This window comes from Alligator mississippiensis, chromosome 1 (assembly GCF_030867095.1).
Source record: "Alligator mississippiensis isolate rAllMis1 chromosome 1, rAllMis1, whole genome shotgun sequence".
NCBI lineage: Eukaryota > Metazoa > Chordata > Crocodylia > Alligatoridae > Alligator > Alligator mississippiensis.
This window is the reverse complement of record NC_081824.1, coordinates 87,647,303-87,673,595: the sequence shown is the minus strand read 5'-3', so window position 1 is coordinate 87,673,595 and position 26,293 is coordinate 87,647,303. Positions and strand designations below refer to the sequence as shown.

General features: G+C 39.9%; 1 protein-coding gene across 1 annotated transcript in view; it reads right to left on the bottom strand.

Moving 5' to 3' along the window:
- GRIK2 (glutamate ionotropic receptor kainate type subunit 2) overlaps positions 1-26,293 on the bottom strand; it is a 687,728-nt gene that overhangs the window by 397,162 nt on the left and 264,273 nt on the right. Inside the window, exon 7 of the mRNA XM_014611075.3 lies at positions 26,042-26,215. Coding sequence (XP_014466561.1) covers positions 26,042-26,215 — 174 coding nt within the window. The remainder of the gene's footprint in view (positions 1-26,041; positions 26,216-26,293) is intronic.

The following is a 26,293-nucleotide window of genomic DNA, read 5'->3' as shown; positions in this document are numbered from 1 at the left end:
TTTTCATAAATGGTACTTGCAGCAGTTATATGCACAGCAGAATACCATTTGGAACACCATTTGTGAACTATATCCTTTACTACTAAAAAACTGAAAAAGAAATGAAGTAATCTAATGATCTGACACCAGTAGCTTAACAACAGTTTGCAATTCCAAGTCCTTACCTGAAGCATAGTATGGGGTTGAATAATTATGTGAAGATGTTTACAAAACTCATTTTACATCAAACATCAGGGTCCCACTGAAACACAGTAATTAGGTGATAAAATAGTCCAGTTTGCTTCAGTACTGACATACATTAAATGTCAATGAGTACAATGAGTAGTTTGCTCCCTGCTTGGCCCACCCCTGCCACTGACACCACTGTGGCCACCTGCAGGTGGTCACTGCTTGCCACCCGCCCCCCACTGCTGACACCGCTTGCACTATCGGTAGGTGGTTGCCGACTACTGGTCGGCACTTGCCACTCGTCCCCCCCCACTGCTGACACCTCCATGGTCACCTGTGGGAGCTCTTTCCTCAGCCCACCCCCACCACTGACACCGCCACAGCTGCCTGCAGGAGCTCCCCACTCACCACCACCATGTTCCCGCTGCTGATACCACTGCCGCTGCCTGCAAGTGGTCACTGTGCCCCCCCTAGCCTCTGGAAGCATGTGTTGTTCAGGGCTCCAAGGAAGTGATTGGAGAGTTTGTCTCCATGAAGTACTGCATGACTGAACCCATGTTTAGTAATGCTTTTGTTGGGACAAACAGAGATTCCTGGCTAACGGGTCTTGCCCCTCTACTTAGTCATAATGATCACCATATTTGGAGTCAAGAAGTAAATTTACCCTGTGGTCAAATTGGTATGGACTGTAGGGGTTTTTGCCTTCCTCTGTAGCAAGGAGAGTGGCCCTCTTTCTTGAATCACTTGTATATTTTAGCCACCTTTGCAGCATCATGACATTTGCTGCCATGGTCCTCCTCTTTACCTGTGACAGGTTTGTGTGTTATGGCATGTGGTTGTATCAGTGTTAGTTGTGTACTTTTTGCTAATAGGTTAGACAATTGATGTTTATAGGATGGTTTGGATAAGGATGATCCTGCTTCAAGCAGGATGATCCTGCTTTGACCAGATGAGCCCTGGATGTTCCTTCCAGCCCTGCTTTTCTATGATTCTAAGATTTTAGGAATATCATTATATTTCAATTTTTAACTGAACAGGAAAAAATGGCTTACCCAGAGTGGATTCAGATGCTTTAGAGACATGTTTAATTATGCCAAAAGATGACTTAGGTACATTATCTGAACCATACCATAATCCATGTGAAATAAATACCCATCATTTTCAATTCAGATACTTGAGTTAGGAGATCAAACAGCTAAAGAAAGAATGCCCCTTATGCAACATTTATAAAGGGAAATACTGGACCTCTGAAGTCACTGGGAATTTTCTTATTCTGTTCAATGGAACCAGGATTTCATTCAGAAATGTATGAACTTCCTACATATTTAAATGGGTACAAAAGAGTCTTCACTAATGACCTCTTATTTCTCTTCGGATATACACAAAATGGTCCAACTTTCACACCTTTTTTAATTAATATACTGTTAGAGGCATCCTGTTTTTTTCAGGTCCTTGAATCATGGTCAAACAAGAAGCAAGAAATATTCCTAAAAGTGATCATGTCTTCAGTGTCTTATCTAGAGAAGACACAGAAAATGCAGTTGATGAGCAATATGCTCCTTCTGAAAAGAAGCAAATTTTACTATGAGTGGCAATAATGTTTACATTTAAATTATCTCAAATTGTGCCCTCTGGATACAAACTCAATTTTTTCCAGTGTACATACTGCTCTAATTGACTGATGAATTAGTTTCACCAGCAAAACAATATTGATGATTACAAAAATGTTCAAGAACTGAGCCAAGTGCTGGACTAATTCAATCAATGAAAAAGTAAATGTCACTATCACTTAACCAAAAATATAAAATCATAATAATTGTATTAACTTACTAAATAATATAATGTGACTAAAGTATACTTAAAGAGGAAAAGTACTGTGAATAATTCAAGTATACCCCAAGAAATTTATATTACACTTTAAGGATGCCTCTGCTAGAGGAGCTGTCACTCCTGGATCTGGAGACTAGCTTAGAGCAGTGGTTCTTAACCTTTATAGATCAAGACACACCTTGTTAGATACAAAGCACCGCTCAAAAATGCCAGCTCTGAGCTTTGACTTGTTGCAAAGAACTCAGAGGTCACATCCAGATGAGCACACACATGCATTTCCCAGGGACAAATAGCACTGGCACATAGTTATGCCACTGCTACTTGTCCCTGGGGAATGCCCATGCACATGCGCTCTGGTGTGCAGCAAGTTGTCATGGGTGGGGTAGGGGAGGCTGGGCTCTGCACCTGGGCTGGCCCCAGCAGCCTTACCCAGGGTCCTGGGGGCCTCCCAAGGCTGCAGCAATGGCAATATGGGTGTGTAGAGCCTGTCCAGCAGCCAAAGCATACCTCTGGCAGGCCAGGCTCCAGTTTTGGGCTTTGCATGCTGTTGCCATGAACACCACCATTTTTTTCTGCCACAGATTTTTTTGACACAGGGATTTCCCAGTGTCAAAAAAACAGCATTCTGCAAATCAATAGTGTGGTGAATGCCTGCATGTGCAAGTTGTGGCACCACAGATGGGTCTGCAGCACCACAAAACCGCACATGCACACTCGCCTCAAGGCACCCGGGAAAACTGTAACAGGTCCAAATGTTTTTGACATTGTGCATTCCTATTTGAATTCTCTGGTTTTATCTTGTAAATTTTGTGTAGGGGTTTGCATGCCTAACAGTGCTAATATTGTATAGCATCCTAAAGAACCTTTAAAATGATCTCCCAGCACCCCAGGGTACTATGGCACCTTGGACTACTGTGGATAAGTGGATCTTTGGAACTGTGGATCTTGAGAATCACTTGCTTACATGTTTAAGATTCCCATTAGAACTTGGCCTTACATATAATCACTGGCACTGATACAAGTCTAGGATTGAGGGACTGTGAGGGTATACCAGTTTCCAGCGCTGTTTTCTTCCACTTGCCAGGTGGAATTTTAAAATCCTGGAACATTATAAATATATATAAAAAGAGAATAATTCTGTTTGAGCTAATGTTTCTTAATAGGCTAAATAGCTTCTAGTATTCCAGGCTGCAAACAAGATTCATAGCATGCATTTTTTTTCTTCTGTTTCCCTATATATTGCTATGCAAACAGTTTTTTGTTATTTTGTAAAACTCCAATGGGAAGACCTCAAGAATGAAATGGCTATACAAAGCAAAATGTATCCTATTATATTTTGAAATCTCTTCACAAGGATTTATAAATGTTTACCTAACATGTTATGAAGAAATTCTCTAATATTTATCATCATACAAAAGAAGCTGCAATTTATCTTTCAGTAAATTACAGGGCACTTTGGTAAACCCTCCCACTAGGGCAGGATTGTAAAGTTGCAATATATCTTTTGGCTCCTAAACTATGAGAAACATATGAGAATAGTTGGGGAAAATAATCAAACATTATATTACAAAATTCATTTCTAAGACAGCTGATATACAGCTTTTAAAGTATAGTACAACATGAATCCTTGTAAATTCTCTAAATTTGTGAAGTTAACTGTGCCTAAGGGACATTTCTAGCCTGTAATAGAGTAAAAAGGAATTGTTTAGTTCTTCTTTTGAAGTATACATTTCGAACCATATAATTTATTAAATACACCTCATCAACAGATCTAGAAATGACCCTCAGCCAAAGAGAAAATGTTAAGGCTGCCTCTCCTCAAATCCCACTGTCAATTTAGACCCTGCTGTAAAACTCACAGAAGTCAATGGCACCCTTTCCATTGACCTCAGTGGACTTTGAATCAATGCCATAAGGTTCCAATTCAACAACATATTGAATTATGTGCATATCTGTAGACAAGGTTCTTTGGATGAATCTGATATCTTTTATTAGACCAACTTAAATAGCTGGAAAACAATTATTAAGCAAGCTTTCGGGCTCAAAAACTCTTCATCAGGCTAAGGAAGTTTCAGCAGCTGGTGTGTGCTCTTCCTGGATGGAATGAAAAGTAAAGAAGCCAGAGGTTGGTCTGGTATGCATACAAGACAGGTAATCAGTGAAAATGTAGACTCAGGAGTCAATGGGTGAGAGACAGGCTGGGGGGGGGGCGGGGGGAGAGAGAGAAGGGGGGTGAAAGTGGAGAGATACCTGGGGAGTCAGATGTCATGCAGGTTATAATGTGTCATAAATCCAATGTCTCTGACTCCCCAGGTGTCTCTCCACTTTCATCCCCCTTCTCTTTCTCTCTCTCCCCACCCCCCGCCCCGCCTGTCTCTCACCCATTGACTCTTCAATCTACATTTTCAGTGACTACCCATCTTGTATGCATACCAGCCCAGCCTCTGGCTTCTTTACTTTTCATTCCATCCAGGAAGAGCACACACCAACTGCAGAAACTTCCTTAGCCTGACGAAGGGTTTTTGAACCCAAAAGTGTGCTTAATAATTGTTTTCCGACTATTTAAGTTGGTCTAATAAAATATATCAGATTCACCCAAGGAACCTTATCTGCCTATGTCCTTAGACCAACATGGCTACAACCTACACCCTGTGCATTATCTGTAAGCACAGAAGTAGGATTTTTCATTTCAGTAGAACACCCTTCCCACTTGGGACAGCAAGTACTTGCCTGATCCTTCAGTATAGCTTCACAGTCCTTCAGTAATTGCCGGTGAAAACTAATATTTAGCAAAAGCTCACAATGGGCTTCCTAATTTTCCTATACATGCAATTAATGTGACTGAATATATGCTGGCTCAACATCACTGTCTACACATACATTTAAGCACAGTAATTTACTCTGGCATAAAATAGTACCTGTGTCTGATGGGACTATCCTATGCCAGAATAAGTTAATCTACTGCACACTAATTGCAGCACATGTATAGATGGTGATGCTTTACTGTGCATTAGTCTAATGTGCAGTAAAGCATACATGTAGATGCTGTTGTGTTTGAGATACAAAATTTATTTTCTTTATGGTTAAATAAAGGTAAGAAACTGCAGTATCACAAGTTTCTTTGTACAGCTGATAGATCTGAGCAAATAATTTGAATTTATTCAATAAATATATTTTTCATGTTTTCCATAAAAATAGACAGCTACACATACAATTTACTAAAAAAAAAGAGGCTAAAGTTGTAAAACATTGCAGACGTGAAATATTTTGACTATTTTGTTATTTCAAAAGATCAAAATGCATATTAAAAGAATAGGAGGAGGCAGACTGGCTGTAGATTCAAGTCAGCTCCACTCAGTAAATGGAAAATTTCATTAAAGCGCTAATTTGAAAGGCTTAAAACTAAGAGGTTTGCAATGAATTTATTTTGTTTTACCCCCAAGCAACTATAAAAGTCTGTCTGCCTAAAGGAAAACAAAATTGAATTCTAATAGAATTCTTTACATCACAGTCTGGTGCACACTACATGTAGTGTAATAAGCTAAGCATCTACATCAATTAGAGCACTCACTTGAAGACACTAATGAAGGAAAGAAGGAAGGAAAGAAGAATAGAAGCACTTAGATTCAGAAGCTGAAAGAAAACCTTACCAGATACAATAAACTATTATTTTTTGGAAGGGAAACATAAAGAAATGTCTTTAAAGTATATCTTTAAAATGGAATGAATGGGATGAGAGAGGGAGAAGAAAGAAGATTAGCGGAGTTGAGTATACAAATTGTTTTGATAAGCATCCTCATTAATGGTGGCGACCTCACAGTGGCCATCAATCAAGGTGAACACTGGCAATAGTGTTCCAACACAGAGCCCTCACAAAATAAAAAATCTTGGATCTGGACTTGAAATAATAAAGTTTAAAAAATCATTAATTTTGCCTTTTGTTTTTCTTTTGTCCCTTAGGGGGTCATATTTTCATGCTTTTCTTTACAGCCATGAGAGCTACAAACTTTCTAAAAATAAAATGAAACAAACAAATAAAATAAAATAACTGAAATGCTCATAAATATGATTATGGGAAACTGGATATTTCATGTTCAGGCCCTGTTCTGCCTGATTAGGGGTGTGGATTTAAACCTGGTTTTCCTATGTATCATGACCCTAACCACTAAACTAACCACTAAACTACTATGTTGGGGGTCTGACTCCAATCTCATTTTTTGTGAAAAGCTTTAAAAGGTCTGGATTTCATCCACTTACACAACAGATTTTTTTCCTAAGCAGTCCTAAAGTTTCATGCAATGGAAAAGTCTTTTCTTATTCACCTCCCTGAATACTCTCTCAACCAACTCTACCCAGATATTTACATTACATTTTACAAAAGGTGATTAGTTTTGTGATATAAGCAGTATGAAACTTGTTCTGCAATGTGTATTAGCAAACATCATAGAAAATAAAATGAAAAAAATATATATTAAACAAATCCACACATCTGTGAGGGGCCAGCAGAGGAGAGCATGCCCATGGGTTCATCAAAGGCAGGTCCTACCACACCAACCTAATGGCTTTTTATGGCCAGGTAACTAAATCCCTGGATGATGGTGTCACCATGGACGTAGTCTTTCTGGACTTTAAGAAGGCCTTTGACACTGTCTCTCACCCCATTCTCATCAATAAATTGAGCAACTGTGGCATTGATGCCTGCACAGTTGGATGAGTCAAAATTGGCTGATGGGGCGCACCCAGAGAGTGGCGGTGGATGGGTCATAGTCGACCTGGTGGGGTGTAAACAATGGGGTCCCTTAGGGCTTGGTCCTGGGGCCTACACTGTTCAACATCTTCATCAGTGACTTGGACAAGGGGATGGAAAACATGTTATCCAGGTTTGCCAATGACACCAAGATGTGGGGAGAGGTAAGCACGCTCGAAGGGAGAGAGAGGCTGCAATTAGACTTAGACAGACTACAGAGGTGGGCAGATGGTAATAGGATGGGCTTCAATGTAGATAAATGGAGGGTGCTACACCTGGGGAGAAGGAATCCACGGCATACATACAAGCTGGGGAACTCCCCACTTGTGAGCACAGAGGTGGAAAGGGATCTTGGAGTCATTATTGACTCCAAGATGAACATGAGCTGCCAATGCCAGACTGCAGCCAGCAAAGCCAACCACACCTTGTCATACATCCAAAGATGCATCTCAAGCCAGTCCAGAGAGGTGATACTCCCCCTCTATGAGACATTGGTCCAGCCTCAACTGGAGTACTGCATCCAGTTCTGGGCACCACACTTCAAAAGGGACGTGGCCAGCCTTGAGAGGGTTCAGAGGAGGGTCACCCACTTGGTTGGAGGGCAGCAGGGCAGGCCCTATGAGGAGAGGCTGAGGGACCTGAACCTGTTCAGCCTCAGCAAGAGGAGGCTGAGGGGGGACCTGGTGGCTGCCTACAAGCTCATCGGGGGGAGATCAGCAGCAAATAGGAGGGTCCTATTTCCCCCAGCAGCACCTGGGGTGACAAGGAACAATGGCCAGAAGCTGCTAGAGAATAGGTTCAGGTTAGAGAATAGGAGGCAATATTTCACTGTCAGGGTAGCTAGGATCTGGAACCAGCTTCCTAGGAAAGTGGTCCTCGCTCCTACCTTGGGTAAATTAAAAAAGAGGTTGGATGAACACCCGTCTGGGGTCGTGTGATCCCAGCGTGTGCTCCAACCAATGGCGGGGGGTTAGACTAGATGATCTATTCAGGTCCCTTCTGACCCCTAACTACTATGAAACTATGAAACACACAAAAATATTATTAAGAAGGGAAACGTGAGTATTGGACTCTCCAAGACTTAATTTTTTCTCAGCTGTCCTCACAGTCAGAAAGAAAAAGTTGCTCAGATATTAGGAATAGTATGAACTTTCTCCAGTCTTTACAGGTGCAAGTAAGGAAAGAATCTTTACTCACCGTAAGGAAATAATATCTGCAGTCATGATGCTTTAGGACAATAAGCTGCTACACCAGTTATAGAAACCCAAAATGTACCAATATACTACGGATGCAAAAAAGTGGAGGAAGGAGCAGTGATAAGAATTCCAGAAATTCAGCAATTATTATGATCATCATCATGTTTGTTTCTTTGTAGATATTACAGTCTGGATCCTATTGCACTAACTGATGAGAGGATGATACAAACAGGGGAGAAATGGCAAGGGTTTGCAGCACCACAATAATGGTATGGAAAATATATAGTTATGTCACTGTAAGACCTTCAACCCATATCATGGAGAAATCCCAACTTTCACAGTTCCCCTTGTCTGAACTGTTTGCAAAATAAGGCAAAGAAAACAAGCAATGCAAAACAAAACAAAGAAAAGCTACTCTGAGAATTTAATTCCTTTTACCCAGGGATAGTAGACTATTCATGTGGTATCTACTGCAGCTTGTCCCTGGAACTGAGGGATTTACCTGCTGTGCATCAATTTCAGGGACTTCCCCAACCACTTATCTCAATCAAGGTAATTTAACATGATTCAAAATCCCTGTTAAAAAGGCAGGTTAACATGCTCATTGCCCAGGCTCCTGCTTCAGTTACAACCTGGTAATTAGCATAGTTTCAAGAAGTCAGAGTCCTAACAGAGATTTTGTGCAGATTTGGAAAATGGGAGAATTCCAGAGGAACAGGAGCCCACGTGGCTCCACAGCCCTTGAACTCTGTGAACATGTTACACAGGCATGGACTACTTGTGGAACATATCTATTAGGGCTGTGCGAACCCTTCCGGGTTCACTGCCAAGCACATGGAGGGACCCCCCTGCACTCCTGTGAGATGCTCCATTGTGCCCCAGCGTCACAGTATTCACAAGCCCCACTAGTATTGTGAGGTATGTAGAAAAAAACATTTAAAGCTGTATCTATGTCCAAATCGCTGATTTTTCAAATCAGCATCGAATCTTTAGATCTGAATTCAGCTGACTCGAATCAGGGACAGTGATCCAAATCAATTAATCGAATCACTGTCCATGATTCAGGCCAAATCTGAATCCAAATCGAATAAGACCTGCTTCGCACACAGTTAATTGCTATGTATTTGCAAACCCAAAATAATTTGACACCAAGGCTATGTACAGACATTCAAAAGCCCAAGGCAGATTCAAATGAACTTATGCAGGTTTCTCTAAGCAGACTAGGTTAGTGTGGGAGAGAACAGAAAAGAAGTTCGTCCTTTGGTGGAGGGGGAGGGGAACACAATGGCTAAGGTCAGCAGGTTGGGGGTACTCCTGCATGCCTTCCAGCATGCCAAAGACTGCCAAGGGCAGCTGGAGGCAGTCAAGTGGTGAGCCACCCTTGATTGGCTGTTGGGCTCATGCCTCTAACCCCCTGCTGTCAGCTGCAAGCAGGGTTGGGGGAAGGGAATGTTTGTACCTCAGTGTTTTTCTATCTTTATACAATATCCCTAGGTAGGAGAGGGGTGCTTCATAGAAAGGAGGATTGGGTACCTCAGATGTTTTATATTCAATCATGTTGCACTGTAATGAATGGTTGTTGCTTTCCCCACTGTACTGGTTGCAAGGGGCACCCCAGAGCAGCTCCTGTCCCATGCTGCAGGGAGCAGCTATGCAGGGAGGCTGGCTCTGCAGCCAACAGGCTCCTCTTTCCTTGTCCTTCTCCCCTCTCCTATCTCCCCAACTGGCAGGGAGCAGCCCAAAGGAGGAATCTGCAAACTGAAGAACCGGGCTTTGCAGTACAGAGGAGGAGAACTGAGTCAGATGGCTCCTACTAGGAACTGTGAGGAACTGCTTCACAGGGTGCCCGGTTGGATGGAGACTGCAGCTGTACAGGGCAGATTTTTCCTTCCCTGCTGTCTTCCTGGAAGGTCCCCACTTTATAAATATATAAATATAAATATATAAATGCCAGAGCTCTGAAGGGCCCGATCCTTCCTTCTGACTCTTCCTACTCCCTCCTCACTATATAGAAAAATACTGAGCTACAGACACTCCCTCCCACCTCACTTTCCCTCCCAACTTGAGGGCAGGGCTAGCTGAGTAGCATAGCACAGCCTAGGTAAGCATGTCTCCCTGCAAGGGGGAAGGAGTAGGGGTCAGAAATGCACCTGGGAAGCTGCCAGATAGCAACCTAAGTTAAGTCAAGAGGGGATCTGGTTCACAAGTTTGATAGACTGGTCTAACCTAAAACAATTAAGCCTGACACCACATAGATCCAGGTCTATCTTAGACTGAGATCTACCAGTTTTAAACCAGTCTATGTTCCCCAAACTGCTGTTTGGTTATGGATTTAGACCAGTTTCTGATCACTTGTACCAGTTTATGTGGAATGTCTGCATCTGACCCAGGTTTCCTGGTACGTGCCAAAGCATTAACCTCAGCATTGTCCCTGGGTCTGCCAAATGTTTAGTTTACAAATAAATTATCTTGGCATCTTTGTGGAGGATATACATTGTGGATTCTGGAAAATGTAATAACATCTTAACATTTCTTTTGATAACCTTTCAGGTCATGTATTTATAGAAATTCTCCCTATGTTCCTTATCAGAGGAAGGATACAGATTTAAAAATTTCAAATCCTTATTCACCTCATCTCTGTTTTTGAATCAATAAAATCCCATATACACAAACACACCATAATCCATCCCAGGCATGTACAAAATCTCTACATTTTTTTTTACTTTAAGTATTTAACATCATTCTGAATTTATATTATGATAAGTTTTATTATGGACACTGAGAAATAGCATCATGTATGACCGTGGAAAGGATGTGAACTAGAAAACAAGTTTAGATTCACATAAGGTAAGGAAAAGAAAGGAGAGAAATACAAACAGTAAACAAGAACAATACGAGAACAATGAGAAAGCTGCAGATACATTTTATTCACAGAACTCAGAATAACATTATCATGATCTATCGTACTAGACAGCCTAGAAAATATTTTGAGTTCAACTCTAATCCTGAGGAATATTTTAATATTGAACTTGGATATAACATTCTCTAAGTGCTACAATGCTTCACTGCACCTGCCAGATCCAGCTACTAAAGCAAGCATTAAAGAATAGATTTAATACCTGGAATAGAAAAAATACACTCTTTTCCACATAAGATTAAAGCAGATAACTAAATCAAATGATACGCAAAAGCAATTAGCAAGGAAAACTTTATGTTAATGAAGCAGTGGAGCTTGTTAGGTCATCTTAATTATGCATACTAAGCTTTGACTTGAGGCACAATATACTGTTGAAGAGTAATAGTTGTACAGTAGAAGAATTATAAAAGCATATCACTTTATTCATGCTATTCAATTTCTAGCCTGTATTGCTGAAGCCTGTAAATAAAAGGCTCATCTTATGCTTTTCATTCTGATTTTGTATAGAAAGGTGCTATTTCATATTTTTTAATCAGTTATACTATGTCATGTTTTATTGAATGTATGCATACATCTTACCTGAACACAGTTTTAATAAGACAGGTTAAAATGGTGTCCTTATATACCTAAAAATGTACAATGGTCAGTACTGAGAAGTGGGATTTCCTTGAGAGATTTTTTAAAATGCTAATTTTTCCCTATCACAAACCTTAAAAGAAAAGTTGAAAACTTGAAAAATGTTATAAGTCAACATAAATTCGCATTGAGTCAATTAAAATGCTTTGGTTCAACAATTACAACCAAATTTCATTTTGGCTGTTTTATATTTTTTTACTTCAACTTGTATTTCAAACTGAATCATTGCTCCAAAGTATGTTGTTTTGTTTTGAAAATCTCAAAATAGAACATTTAAACCATTTCAAAATACAGTTCTAAAATTTTCTAGAAATAGAAAAGTCAATGAAAACAACCTCTTCTATAATCAGTTTTAATGAAGCAACATAGTCAATGAAAATGTTTTCATTGAAAAACTACTGACAAGCTCTTGAAAGAAGCCAGGTCCATTTTTTCCCTTTCTTTTTTAAGGTTGCATAAGGTTACATCTTTCTATGGAAACCACTGCCATAAGAAGTTTTGAGACCAAGAACTTAGGGGGATTTAAAAGCAGATTGAACATATGAAAAACCTCAGACAAAATTTTGAAGGGACATTAAGCTATGTATCAAAGTTTAAACCAACCTTTAACAATTAGAGAATCTGGATAAAATCTTATACAAGAGACAGCTTCTTACAGCAGAGTATTTACACATTCCTTTGAAGCATCTGATACTGTCAGAGACAATATGCTGGACATCACAATGTCTTATCCAGCATGATAATTCCTATACTATCTTGGTTATACTATATTATACTCCAGGTTGAAACAGATACACTTTCAATAAGACACTATCATTTATAGCCACAGTTATAAACTCAAAATCCTTCTTGCTTTTTAAGGTGATAATCTCTGCTCCTGAGATCTTCAGGAACAAAACACCTGTGTTTCACTGATCAGTACTAGCAGGGGAGCAGCAGAGGTCTTCATGTTGTTCCCTTAAGTGTGCTATTCAAGATGTGAACCTGGTTCTAAGTGTGACTGAGCACCATTTGCACACTTAATAGTCTGAATAGCAACACTGTTGAGAGCAAGCTAACTGTCTAGTAGGCTTATTGATTCATTTACATCAATTTAAAGTCAAGGGTTTATTTCAAGCAACTAGTAATGTCCTTGGAAGTCTATTATATGCCTCTAACATTTTATGTTCCAGCCCACCAAGATATGCATGTTGATTCAGTACACTTTAAAATATCTGATTACATTCCTTTCATTAGCCAAAGCCTCTCAAAACATGGCACTGCTCCTTATATAAGGCCTGAATTAAATAATATTACCAAATCTATATCAACAATGCTTTATAGCTTTTCAGTTTGTGTCCAAATGAATTAATTTGGCAGTGTATTATAAAAAGTACAACTAGGTCACACTGGAATCTTTAGCAAGCTAACTGCCCTCTGTTTTCAGCACCTATTGAGAAACTACTGATCGTTTACACTCAACTCCCAGTAATTTTGATCATTTTTACAATCTACTATAAAAAAAACATAAAGAAAAATATGCTTCGTAGCTTTAGGATTTACCCTGTGCTCCAGGTTAGAGACTGAGACAGCATGAAGCTTTGATTGATTTGGATGTAGCCTCTTAGAATCATTCTGTTCTACTAGACAGATGTCATGGACCAGAACAAAAGAAAATACTTCACAAGTGCATTTGTGGCTCCAATACAACACACACCTAAAATTACCACAAACAGTACTGACGGTTATCTATTAAGTAACCATAAACTTTCCACCTAAAAAACTATCATAAGTACAGGGATATAGGTAGTAGCCGTGTTGGTCTAAGGACATAGGGGATAGAGACAGAAGTTACACATAAACCAGTTTAAGTGATCAAAAACTGGTTTCAACCTGTAACACAATAGAAGTACAGTGCACATAGACCAGTTTCAAAGTGGCTGAAACTGGTTTAAGATAACCCGGTTGAATGTAATATCAGACTTAACTGATTTGGGTCAAACCGGTTTATGAAACTTCTGTCCTCAACCCCTTCCTGATCCAAGTTAAATCACAGTCCCCCAGCATCCCAGCATTTTGCAGCCCGGGGCTGGGCTGGGCTGTGCTGTTTGCTCCAGAGAATGCCCCACTCCTCTGATCCCTAGCTGGAGCAGTGAGGACTGACTAACAAGGGGATGAAGCAGGGCAAATCCAGCTGGGGATGCAGCCCAGTCTATAGGGATTGGGGGGGGGGGTGTTAAACTCCCCTTCCCCTGCTCAAAATTACTGCTGTAGACTACAAATTCCAAAATACAAACTTAAACTGTAGACTACAAATCACAGAGGCACCTGTGCCCAGAGGCACCAGGAAGAATAAGCAATGAGCAACCCTGCAGAATCCTGCTGCTATGATTTTAGACTGCAAATCCCAGACACTTCAAGAACAGCAGGAAGAGGAAGTAAACACACAGCCAGAGAGCTGTGCATTAGCACTCCCCACCCCACCCCCAAACCCGGATTCTGACCTGAGCTACTGTAGGTATGTGGCTGCATTTCCTGAATCAAAGGTAAATGTCTGTTCACTTCTGCTTCAATTTAATCTGTGCAGCTTAGACTAACCTGCAAAGATTGAATCGATTCAGCCTTGGGCTTTTTGACTGCCTGTACTCAGCCAGGCAGCCAACATTCTTTAGGTAAATCTTTTTGTGATATCTTTTCTTAGACCAACTCAAATAATTGGAAAAAATCTTCTTTGCAAGCTCTCAGCTATAAATACCCTTTGTCAGGCTGAAGAAGTATCTGCAGTTAGCGTGTGCTCTTCCTGGTTGGAATGAATAGAAAAAAGCCAGTCTTTACTGACTGGTTTTCTTGCATGCATACTAGCCTCTAGCTTCTTTACTATTCATTCCATCCAGGAAGAACACAAACCAACTGCAGATGCTTTCTCACCCTGATGAAAGGTCTTTATACCTGAAAGCTTGCACAGAAGAATTTTTCCAACTATTTGAGTTGGTCTAAGAAAAGATATCAAATTTACTCAAAGAACCTTGTCTAATTATCATAAGTTGCATTAAAGAAAGAAGGAAATACAAGTCAGCAAGAATCACTCATAAGGTATATTCCTTCCTCATCTTTATCAAAACCATTCTTAAAGACTGCAATTGCTAATTCACTTGAAATAAGAAGGAAAGGGAAAGAAAATGGTCCAGGCTTCCTAGGACATTTTGGCCCAAAAAGATATAATTGACTGGCAACACTTTTTGTGAAGATCCTCCTTTCAGGTAAGATGCCAAAAAGTTAGAGGGGAAAAAAAATTGAAAGTTATTGTCAAAAACTGTCTGGTAAATAAGTGGATGACCAAATAGTATCATCTGCTTTCACTTTTATCTACAATGTACAAGTTGACCCTTACTTTGAGAGAGTACTACCCTCAGAAGAGGAAGATGCTAAGTGAAGACAGAGTTGTCATCATCATATATTTGCCTTTATATCTTGTATTGAAGTGACCTTTCAGCAGAAATTAAAAACCACAGCTTTTATAGATTTGTCATCTACCTTTGATGCTGTTTGATATAAAGGTGTACATGTGTGTGGAGCCCGTGTCTCGCTCCGCCTGGCCTATCGGGGTGTGGCCCCTCCCCTCAACTCGCCTGCCACGACTTGGATGTAATCGATTACGTTCAGAGGGGTCTCCAGTGGAGATCTTTATCCTGGGTGGGACCTCCCGATAGACGGTGTTACTCACAGTTACGGGACGCGGTGATCCACAGGGCTCCGCCTCCCCTACACCCCGTCCACACGCCAACCGCTGGGCGATGTTGTCCAGATGTTGCCAGGCCCAGTATGATGGCCCCTGACCGGTTCCGGTCGTCCTCCCTCCTGCTAAGAGGGGTTTCTCCTTCCTCCTTCCTTAAAGATAATACTCCTCCGAACCAGGGGGAGCTGGTGGGTGCTTCCCCTGGTGCCAGCCCCCTCCCGGGGCCTCCGCTGTCTCCCCTCTCCTCCCGTCCGCAGGGCGCTCCCCTGCCTCCTGTGCGTTTGCCGCTTCAGGACGCTGAGAGAGTGCCTCGGCGTGCACTCTCTGGCTGCCTCTCGCTTGGCTGCCGGCGGCAGGCTTCCCGCTCCTGCCTACGCTGCCTGTTTGAGACCCGCAGACGGGGTCCTCGCTGCCCCGTGCGAGAGCCTGCGGCACGGGCAGCACACCCGTACTCTCTCTCCCTGGCTCCTGCGCCTTCCCTGTTCTGCCGGCGTTCTTAAATCCTCCCGCCGCAGCTGCTCCGGCCACTGGGATTGGCTCAGCTGTTCGCCGCGCGGGGAACAGCTGTTGCCAGAGCCGGCGTAATGGCGGCTCGCGCGGTTGCGGATGCGGCTCTTCCTCCCGCTGCCCCTCTGACGGTGCGTATGCCCTTCTGGGGGCTTGCTCTCGGGGTCTGGGGTCTGTGGGTTCCCTTTGCTCCCCCTCGCTCGCCTGTGGGGGCGCTTCGCCGCCACAATGTGAAATAATCAAATATGTGCAATGTAAAACAATTACAATTTTTAAGAAAATCGTAATTCCTCATCAGTTTCAAATTCATCTTGACAGTCAGGTCAGCAGTGCTTGAATTATGTATAACAAGATTCCACAAGGCTAAAATCTATCTGTGTCCAGTTTTAACTTCTATGTAGGTGATATGCCTGCTCCAATTAAATGAACATTTGCCTTTACGGAAGTATAGTTCTGTGGCATAAGGATTGTTTACAGACCATACCCAGTTATTGATAAAAGGTCTTGCTTACCAGCAGCATAAGAGGCAAGTAGGCAATGAAATAAAGTCTTGAATTGGTCTGATTCAGAAGTAGGCTGGTGCTAGTGAGGTTGCAATACAGTACTAAAAAACTCTTCTAGGAACAATATTGGCTTTACTGTATAGGTGAATATCGAGCAGCTGAAATAAGGAGCAAGCATGCATTCATGTTATTGATATTTAGCTTAATTATATTTTGTCTGTTTATTGAAATGTTGAAGTCAACTCCTCTTTTATAATTACTGATGTTCAGACATGTACAGCCACTTATTGGTAATCTGTTGAGAAATGTCAACGTAAAACAAGATTCTAACCCTATATTTCCTGTTCATCAAGATCTTGAACATCTACTTCAAATTCATCTGAAGTCATGGCAGACTTTTTGTCTTATGATGAAACTTTAACAACAAAGAAAATAATCACAAAATGATTTTAGCAAAAGCAGTGGACACATGGGGGAGAAAGAAATAAAAAAATTAGTAGTAATTTTCCAGACAAGCTTTCTGGTGAACACTAATAATAGTAGGATATGCTATGCTATGCTATACGTATATCTGATGCATACCTGGTGACTAAAAGACACTCCAAATTTGAATGCTTCAAATTTCAAACATTAATACACTAAATGATGGCTAATATATACTTATATTGCACACACACACACGTGCATGCACAGAGTCCTGATTGTTTTTCCAAAGTATGGACACTGGCTTACATATACCAGCGAAGAACAGTGATTCAGGTAAATGACATTAAGGCACAGACCCTGCTTGCTGCACCAACTGTCACAAACCCAACCATCAAGGTTATTGAAGATCTTTTTTTAGGTCCCCCTTTGCATGTAGGGGATAACAGTTGCTTAGAAATCACTCCCTCCACAGCTGATTAGTAAGAAGCCAACCAAAAGTGTTATTACATAGGATAAAAGGATAACATAGAGAAAATGCATTATAGTTTTGGAGACACTAAAACAAAACAAGAAAAAATGTTCCTCACTCTCCCATCTAGTTACACTTCAGCCTTCTGGAGAGTCTTGCCAGCATCACTTTAAATCAGCTTTTCTGCTGATTTCTGCCAGCTCTGATTACTGGGCTCTCTCTGACCCTTGCTAGCTGACAGCTAACTGCCCAACTCCTTCCAACCAGACCTGCCTACTCACTGATACTCTCAACAGTCACCCAAATGCTCTAGAAAGTTCTGGTCTGCCTGGAATTACTTTGCCTGGATGGGCCATTTCCAACCATATCCAAAACTACAAAAATACATAGAGATGACACAACACAATCTACTCATAAACAGTAACATAAATGCAGAACACTGACTTTCCAGCAAGACAATACATGCCATATCAGGATAATAAAATGCAAGAATACATTCAATGGCAGACAAGGTTCTTTGGCTGAATCTGATATCTTTTATTAGACCAACTTAAATAGTTAGAAATGTTTTTCTTAGCAAGCTTAAATTTGTCCAACTATTTAAGTTGGTCTAATAAAAAATACCAGATTCACCCAAAGAAGGTCTGCTTATGACCTTAGACCAACACAGCTACAACCTATACCCCAGAATACATTCATTATGCACCATGAACCCCTAAAACATAACCAATTTGTGGCAACGTGTTAAACAAATGTATTGCTGATGGTGTCTGCTTAGATATACAAAAAGCCATCCTTCCTACCATTCTCCTTCAGAGCACTTTACAAAAATGAAAATCTTGTGTGTCCTGACTGAACTCAGCAAGGCCGGCTCTGAGGCACACATTTTGGCTTGAATTTAGGTTATAGTCTATTTTTGAAGATTTTATGGGAGAGAATTTTTTAGGGGGGTAAGGTCTCAATTACTGTCAACCAAGTGGTTATTTTCCCAGATATTCTATGGTAAACATGTCATAAACCCAACATTAAGAATGAGAAATCAGTAGCTCACATTAAACATACAGTGTCAGGGTAGAAAGTCTTTACTCTTGTACTTTGGGTTAGTTACTGGTTTGGTTACATGCAATGTAAAAATAAAAGGAAAAGAGAAAGATATAAATGCCAATGGAACAGGTAAGTTTCACAATCTGGAACTATTTGGTTTTATGTCATTGGAACCCAATCATCCTGGACTGAAGCCTCTGACTGCCCAGAAATATACACACCTCAATATTTATTTGGAAACTTCTCCGGAGTGTAAAGCTATCTAAGTATTTAACACCTGTTTAAATGACATTTTACTAATTGACTGTAGCTAAATTCACACCTATTAAGCAAATTTTATGCTGATCTTGTTTGAAATAAGCTGTAGTCAATACCAATCAGTACCATTAAGTTAAATCTGTTTCCTGGGAGATGTGAAAGCTAAACAACTTTCTTGATTCAGCCTGTACCAGCCAAGTAGAGTACACCATATTGATAATAAATATTTATACACCAACTTTCCCTCTAAAAGAGTTTACCAATTTATAAATATGTGTATCCACAGCCAAATTGAACTGCTGTGAAATGGAGGATGGCAGCCAACAGTTATGCAGGTGGATATAATCCACCTGAGAGAGGAGAAACTTTGTACAATGACAAGAGGGACAAATTTTATTCCATTATAAAAATACTTTTATGCCCACACACTGAGTTCTAAGATCCAAGTAATTTTTTTTAACTCCTGTTATCACACCCTTGGCACTTCCTGGGACAACCATTTGAGAATGCATTACCTACCTACTTTTGCTTCACATGCAGCAAACCCAGAAATTAGTTGGTGAAGCAGTTATAGGGGCACCCTCACCCTCCCACTGCCCCCAAGCCTTCCAGAGACGTGGTTCAAGCTCTCAGTGCCTACCGCACTGGAAATGGAGACTTCAAAGAAGGTTTGATGCAGCAGGTATACTCTGCCATATGTCACCTGTCCAGGTTGCCAACTTTCAGTAAATTTACTGGCTGTCGGTATAAAACAACAACAACAACAACAAAAAACAACCTTATATAGACCAAGCTAAATATCTCTTCCAGTGAAGTCCATAAAAAAATTAGCCATCAGTAAAAATACTAAGCAGCCACTGCTTGAAAGAAGCTCTGACAAAGCACAGCAGTACCACCTCATGCCTGAGGAGGAGCATACCACCCTGCAGGATGTTTTCTCAGCCATGTGCTGCTGCTATGGCCCAAGCTGCATATAATACTTCTGGGTCACAGGTAGGCTTCTTTGGGGGTTTCTGCTGGAATGATGGGAGCAGGGCTGGTGGGAGTAGGCTTAGGAATGAGCTATGGTGACAACATGGTGCAGAGTGCAATAGGGGCATCAGTGCATGAAGGTGAGTATGGAGCCTCTGGCATGTGGAACAGTACAGTGTAAAATCATTGTTGAGTTCAAGCAGTGTTGCTAATACAAGACTTTTTTTTTACTGCAAACTTTTTACTGACAAGCAAACCTTTTTATTTGTTTAGTAGGGTTGATATTAAATCCCTAAATCTGAACCCAGCCCCTCTAACTGGGCCCTGGCAGCAGGGCAGGGCCTGGCAGAAGAGTTACATTTATATCATATGAAGCATGGATCAGCAAGAACATGCATTAGCAAGAAAAAAAAGTTTAACCATCAGAAAAAAAGCTTGCAGATTTTCAGTTAAAAAATAAACAAATAAACTAATACATCAAATTCTTGGGTTGGCGACCCTGCTATGATCTCAGGATACACACAGAACACACTAGCACTGGAAACCTATGGACTTTTTTTAGGTGATCTCTTTCTTCCTGGGAGGTTCCTCAGCCAGTCCACACCAATAAAATAGTCATTAAATAAACAAAACAAGCAAATAAAAAACCTTGTTGTCTTGTCAAAGACATGGGGAGGAATTTCCTGTGGCTCTCTCCTTTGCATAGAGCCCTTCTGTGCAGCCACTAGTTCAGCCCACCACCTGCCTTAGACTTGCAACTGTTCCCACATAGTATGCTGCCCCACTTCTCTTTTCTCTGGGGATTTTAACATTCCAGTGAGCCACTCCCTGCTTCTGATAGTGATGTGAATATGTTGTGACACTGCAGAAAAATCTCAGATTACACTACATTCTAAGGGCCTTGTCACACAGAACACTTACTATGTCTTAAATCTGTGGAGTATTAAAATTAGAACATGTTCTGAGCAGTTGCATGGTAATGTTTACTATGACTTTCTCAAGGATTATTGGTCCTAGCCCCCAAAATGTACAGGAGTCTTGGACTCTTATAATCTCCATGGAGCAGCCTGAGATAAGTGAACACATCTAACTTAATGTGATCTAGAAATAATCCTCCTGTGAAAAGTCACAACTTTGCTATGCTATGATCACACCTAGCACTTGCTTTACTGCTTGAAAGAGTGGATTGATTGATAGGTATATATTTATGACCAGTTTATTTTGGTTTTCAGTTTCTGGAATGATGAGGCTGTGTTCTGATAAAGAAAACTAACATATCATAATACAGTAGAGATATTTATGAATCATAATGTCTTTTCAGGGAAAAGAGGAAACAGATTTGGTCTGTATGGGCCTAGACTGGATATGTGCCTATTCATGCTTATATTCATGACTGGCTGTTTCAAACACAAAACACTTAAGTGGTGCAAACCTTCCAATGATCCTCCAGACAAGTCAATTATCTTTCTCTGTGTGCCAGCTTCCTTGTACTGATCCCATCTTATTCACATTGATTCTATTGTCTGAGGTTACAAACTCAAAGGTGAGAGTGCTTCATGTCATCCCATAGAATGTGCAACATTGTGTGGGAAGAGGTAAGCCTACTCTCCATCTGAATGATTTTAAGGCAATTACATGAGGGTAAACTCTGATTTTCCTTTATCCCTGGTGCTGCTTTGCAAAGTACTCCCACACTTAGGTTAGGGACAGACATTCAAAAAGCCTGAGCCTGAATTGATAAAATCTTTGCAGGTTAGTCTAATGTGGCTAGGCTAAATAATGTAACTGCACAGGCATCTGCTCTGTACTGAAAAACTGCAGGCATATGCCTGCAGTGGCTCAGGCTAGAAGCTGCAGGGGGTGCTAGAACAGCCCTCCCTTCCCTTCTACAGGGCTGAGCTGAAGGGGGCATGGCCAGGCCCTGGCAGGATGCTGTGATTTGGGAGACCCTCCCCCGCCTTGATAATAGAGCATTTATCAGCTCTCTTATCAGCATTTAACAGAAAACAAAGCCCATCAGAAAACAATGCCTCACTCATTAGTTCAAACTATTTTTAAACAGATTTTTCCAAAGGAAGGAATGCAGGGACATTACCAGCTGAACTGCTGATTAGTTCCAAAGAGCCCTAAGCGGACACTGTCCTATCTGTCTTATGTAGCATTAGTTAGCATACCACATGCTGGCTACGGTCCATGCTGTGGGAGAAAGAAGGAAAGGATCTCTGCTTAAGCAGTGAGGGGGGGGGGGGGAGAAAGGGGGCAGGGAGAAGCCAGGCAGACCCTGCTGTGCCTGCAAGTCTCTGGTCCCTGCCAGAGCTCCAGCCAGGGAGCAGAGGGGAGGGGCCAGCTGTGGAGCAGAGAGCCCACTGGGATGCTTGGGGAATCTGATTTAATTTAAACCAGCAAGGGGTCTGGGACAGACATTGCATAAACCGGTTTGACCCAAATCACTTAAGTCTGACACTACATTCAACCAGGTTTATCTCAATAAGTTTCAGCCATTTTCAAACTGGTTTATGTGTAATGAATGTCTGTTTTGTTACAAGTTTAAACCAGTTTCTGGTCACTTAAATTGATTTATGTGTAATGTCTGTCCCTACCCTTAAGGGATAATATGCAAGATGATACAATGAAATCCAGGACTGCCATTGATGGTAAACATGAAGATTAACCACAAAAGCTTAATGCATTCATATGGATGAACGCCAAACAAACATCTAATGAAATAGTCCTTAAATTATACCCTTTCAGCAATGTCCTCTTCCTACACAAGAAACAAAAACATTCGTTGCAGTGTGGCTGAACACTTGACTCTAAGTTGTGCCACAAGCTACCATGAAAGTGATTAACTGAACCATGACAGTTCAGAAATTAACCCAATAGCACCATTTTTTTTCATTTTTTTCCCTCCCACTTTGAGATAAAGGAAGAATCTAGTATGTAACCTCTCAGTTCTTAGTTACAAATGACTGTTACTATTAGCAATAATGAGTCTCTGTCACATATACTAAAAGCTTTGCTGAGCATATTGCTTCTTTACAACATTGTGTGAATGAAAGAAAATGTGATAGATAAGCACCAGGGTTGCATGTGTGGACAAATTATTGTCAGTAACAATTATTTCTCTAGTAACCACAGCCTTGTGATTTCTTTGGCCTGTTTCAGAGTGGACATAGCGTCAGAGCAAGTGAGAAATTAAAAATAAGTTTAAAATTATGCAAATAGACAAAGAATGGAAGTTATGGTATAAATACAGACAGAGCTATGACGTGAAATTATTTAAATATCAACTCTCCATAAGCTATGCATCTCCTTTATGTTTATTTCTAAAACCATTTCTTCCATTTAGTTAGTGATCACTGATAATTATAGCTAAGTGAACTAACAAGGTACTTCTTTAAACAGTACACTGTAATACAATTCAATTATTAAAAAGAGAAATCTTATTAACTCAATATTTTTTAAATTTCTGTTTTCAGTGAATACACTCAACACATGACCCGTAACAAAATGTACAAATGGATAATCAATCTCCTTTCTCTATAAATATTAAAACTGAATAACACGCTCCAATAAGTGACCTTATTTGTCAAATTAAATTTCAATGTAAAGATGATGTAAAATGTTTTACTGAAGGCATAAAATGACCCCTACTGGGTTCTTTTCATCGGAAATTACTTTTTTCCGAGAAAAAATATTATTAAAACAATAAGATAAATAAGAACTATAACATTCAATTTTAAAAATGTATGATTATGTTTTAAAGAGGAAAAATCTATTTGGGTATCTACAACATGACATTAGGTTTTTAAAAAATTAAGTATAATTATAATGAGTTCAGTAATTGGCCGGCCCCCTGCAAAAAAACCAAAAAAACCCTACACAAAACAAAACAAGCTCCCCAGGGGTAAGCAGAACAAACAAACAAACAAAAAGTTTCTTAAAAAACACAGGATATGTGTAAATTAACAGCTTGTGACATACCCCTTCTGCAGTTTTCATACAATTTCATTCGTGCCTCACCCTTACACTTCAAAGAGTGGTAGGTGTGAGTTAATTAGCCTGGATAGGGCCAGGATCCCTTCTACTGCTCCATACCCTAAAGATTAATTTCTAGGCCTAGTTTCATGGTTGATATGTCTCTCACTGGAGATACACTGGAGAATTGGTGTCAATACTTCTCATTGGTCCCAGGACTCCACTAGCACAGGAAGTGACTAAAAGGGCTACCAATTTAGATTTAATTCAGGATAGGAAACAGCTGATTGAGAATCTAAAGGTAGAACATAATTAGGATAAAAATGATCATGAAATTAAAACTGCTCATGGGTCAGAGTCCTCGATTATGAGGAAAGGAGTGAAATCAGCAAAATAATGTTTATAGACTTCAAAAATGGACTTCCCCAAAGTCAGGGAATTGGTAGATTATGTCTTATAGGAAGGAATTATAAAGAAAAATGGAATCCAAGAGAATTGACAGTTTCTAAAACAGACAGTATTAATAGGCACATGGGCATATTATCCCATTGCAGAGGAAAGGTCAAGACATACAGAAAGAGATTAATATAGCTACATCAAGAGCTCTTTAATGACCTGAAAAATCAAAAAGTTATGATACAAAAGGGGAGAAAAGGATAAAATCCTAAGGATAAATCTGGAAGAATAGCATATACATGCAGCGTCAAAATCAGAAAGATCAAAGCACAAAACAAGTTATAACACACAAGGGACGTGCAAGGCAAAAGGAAATGGTTCTATGAATACTTTCAAAGTTAAAAGAAATGTAAAGAAAGTATAGATCCATGAGAAGGGTGAGCAAATTAAATGGCAGAGGAGGCTTCAGGGTCCAATGGCTTTTTAATTCAGTCTTTCCAAAAAAACCAGTACTTACAACCAAATAAGAAAAATAAAAACAAGAAAGGGGGTGCAATACAGAACAAAGCAAGGGGAAAAAGTTGTTTTTACACGTTTTATGTATTCAGGTCAGTAGAACCTGATGAAAATTGACATTCAAATATGGAAGGTACTAGCTAAACCACCTCTAAACCATTAGCAGTTATCTATGAAAACTTGTAAAGGGATAATTAAGTTCTCCACTGAAGGACTAGAAAAGAAAAAAATATATACCTAGGCTTTTAAAAAAAAGGTGGTAGAGAAAAGAAGACCCCACTAATTGTAGACCAGTCTGCCTAATTTTAATACCTCATAAAAATGTTAGAACAAATTATTAAACAGTCTATTTGTAATTGGCCTTGTAGATAGGAGGTAGAGATGAGAGATAGAGGGGACTGTAGATGTGATATATCTTGACTTTAGTGAGACTTTTGACACAAGATCATCTAACATTCAGATATAAAACTAAGGAAATGTGGTTTGGAGGAATTATCATATTCAAAGAGTAATTGTCAATAGTTCAGTCAACCTAGGATGACATATGCAATGAGATCCCATAGGGATCTGTTCTTAGTCTTGTTCTAGGGAATGTTTGGCTTAATGATTTGGATGATGGAATGAAGAGTATGTTTTAAAAATTTGCACATGAATCATCCTGGGAAGGCTGAAAGCCCTTTAGAGAACAATATTAGAATTCAAAATGATCTTGATAAATTGGAGAAACCATCTGAGATCTATAAGTTCAATAAACACAAGTGCAGAGTTAATTAATGAGAAGGAGAAAAGGAAATCAAATACATAAATACCAAATGGGGAACAAATTGCTATGCAGCAGCACTGCAAAAAAAGGAGGGGATGGTTATAGAGAAGCACAATTGAATACGGGTTAGCAGTTGTATTGAAAAAAAGCAAATGCCATTCTGGGATGTTTTAACAACAGTTTCATTCAATATACTCATAGTTATTCAGTATGGGGGAGGTTTGTCCTGAAGTGTTTTGTCTAGTTTTGGGTATGCCATCTTAAGAAAGTGATAGACCAACTAGAAGAGTCTACAACAAAAATAGTGATTGGTTTAGAAAACATAACCTTTGAGGAAAGTTGAATACAACTATGTTAATTGTAAAAAAGGGAAGACTGGTTTCAAAGCTGTAAACTATTGTTATGAAAAAGAGAGTGATCAGTTCTTATCCCATGTCCATCCTTAAGATACAACAAGAAGTTGGCTTAATGTGAAGTAAAGACTTAAGGGCATCATTTCTAATTTCTAATCTAGGGATAGTTAAGAAATTAAATAGATTTCTTAAGGAGGTTGTACAATGCTCACAATGAGGTTTTAGAAACAGACCAGATGAATATTTCTCAGACTTTCTCTAAACAGACTTCCCTCAGAACAGATTTTTGGACTAGATGCCCCATCCAGCCTTTTATTTCTATTACTTCTCCAATATCTTGCTAAATTATTCCCCCTTAAATGAAATTAAAGTAAAAAATACAGGCCAAGATACACAAAAAGGGTACTTCCTTTTTAGATATCTGCATGCAAGCAAGTAAATATAAATGTTATTGTTTGAGATAAAGATAGTAGGACCATCTGAGACTCAACTATGGTTTAAATCTATACATTATTAACGCAACTATTTACAGGTAAATAACATTTATTTTTCTTCTATATCCTTAGAACTACTGAACAACAGGACGACAGGTAAAGTTTTGTGATTAAAAATGCAGACACAAACTAATCTTAAATTGGTATTCATACCGTCATAAATCCATCCAGCAAACCTGAATCGGGTTTTGGAGGTGCTTGTAGTCTTTCCATTGACCATTTTTCAATGATGGAGGCCACCTGGCTATTTTCTGTGTTTAAGATTCTGAATCCAGTCATGTTAACGCCACTATACCGGTACGGTTCCACATCAAGAGCAAAAAGATCCTGAAAGACATATTCCTTAGATAAATGCTATGACAATGCTTAATTCAATTGTTTAACCATCTCTCCAGATACTAATGC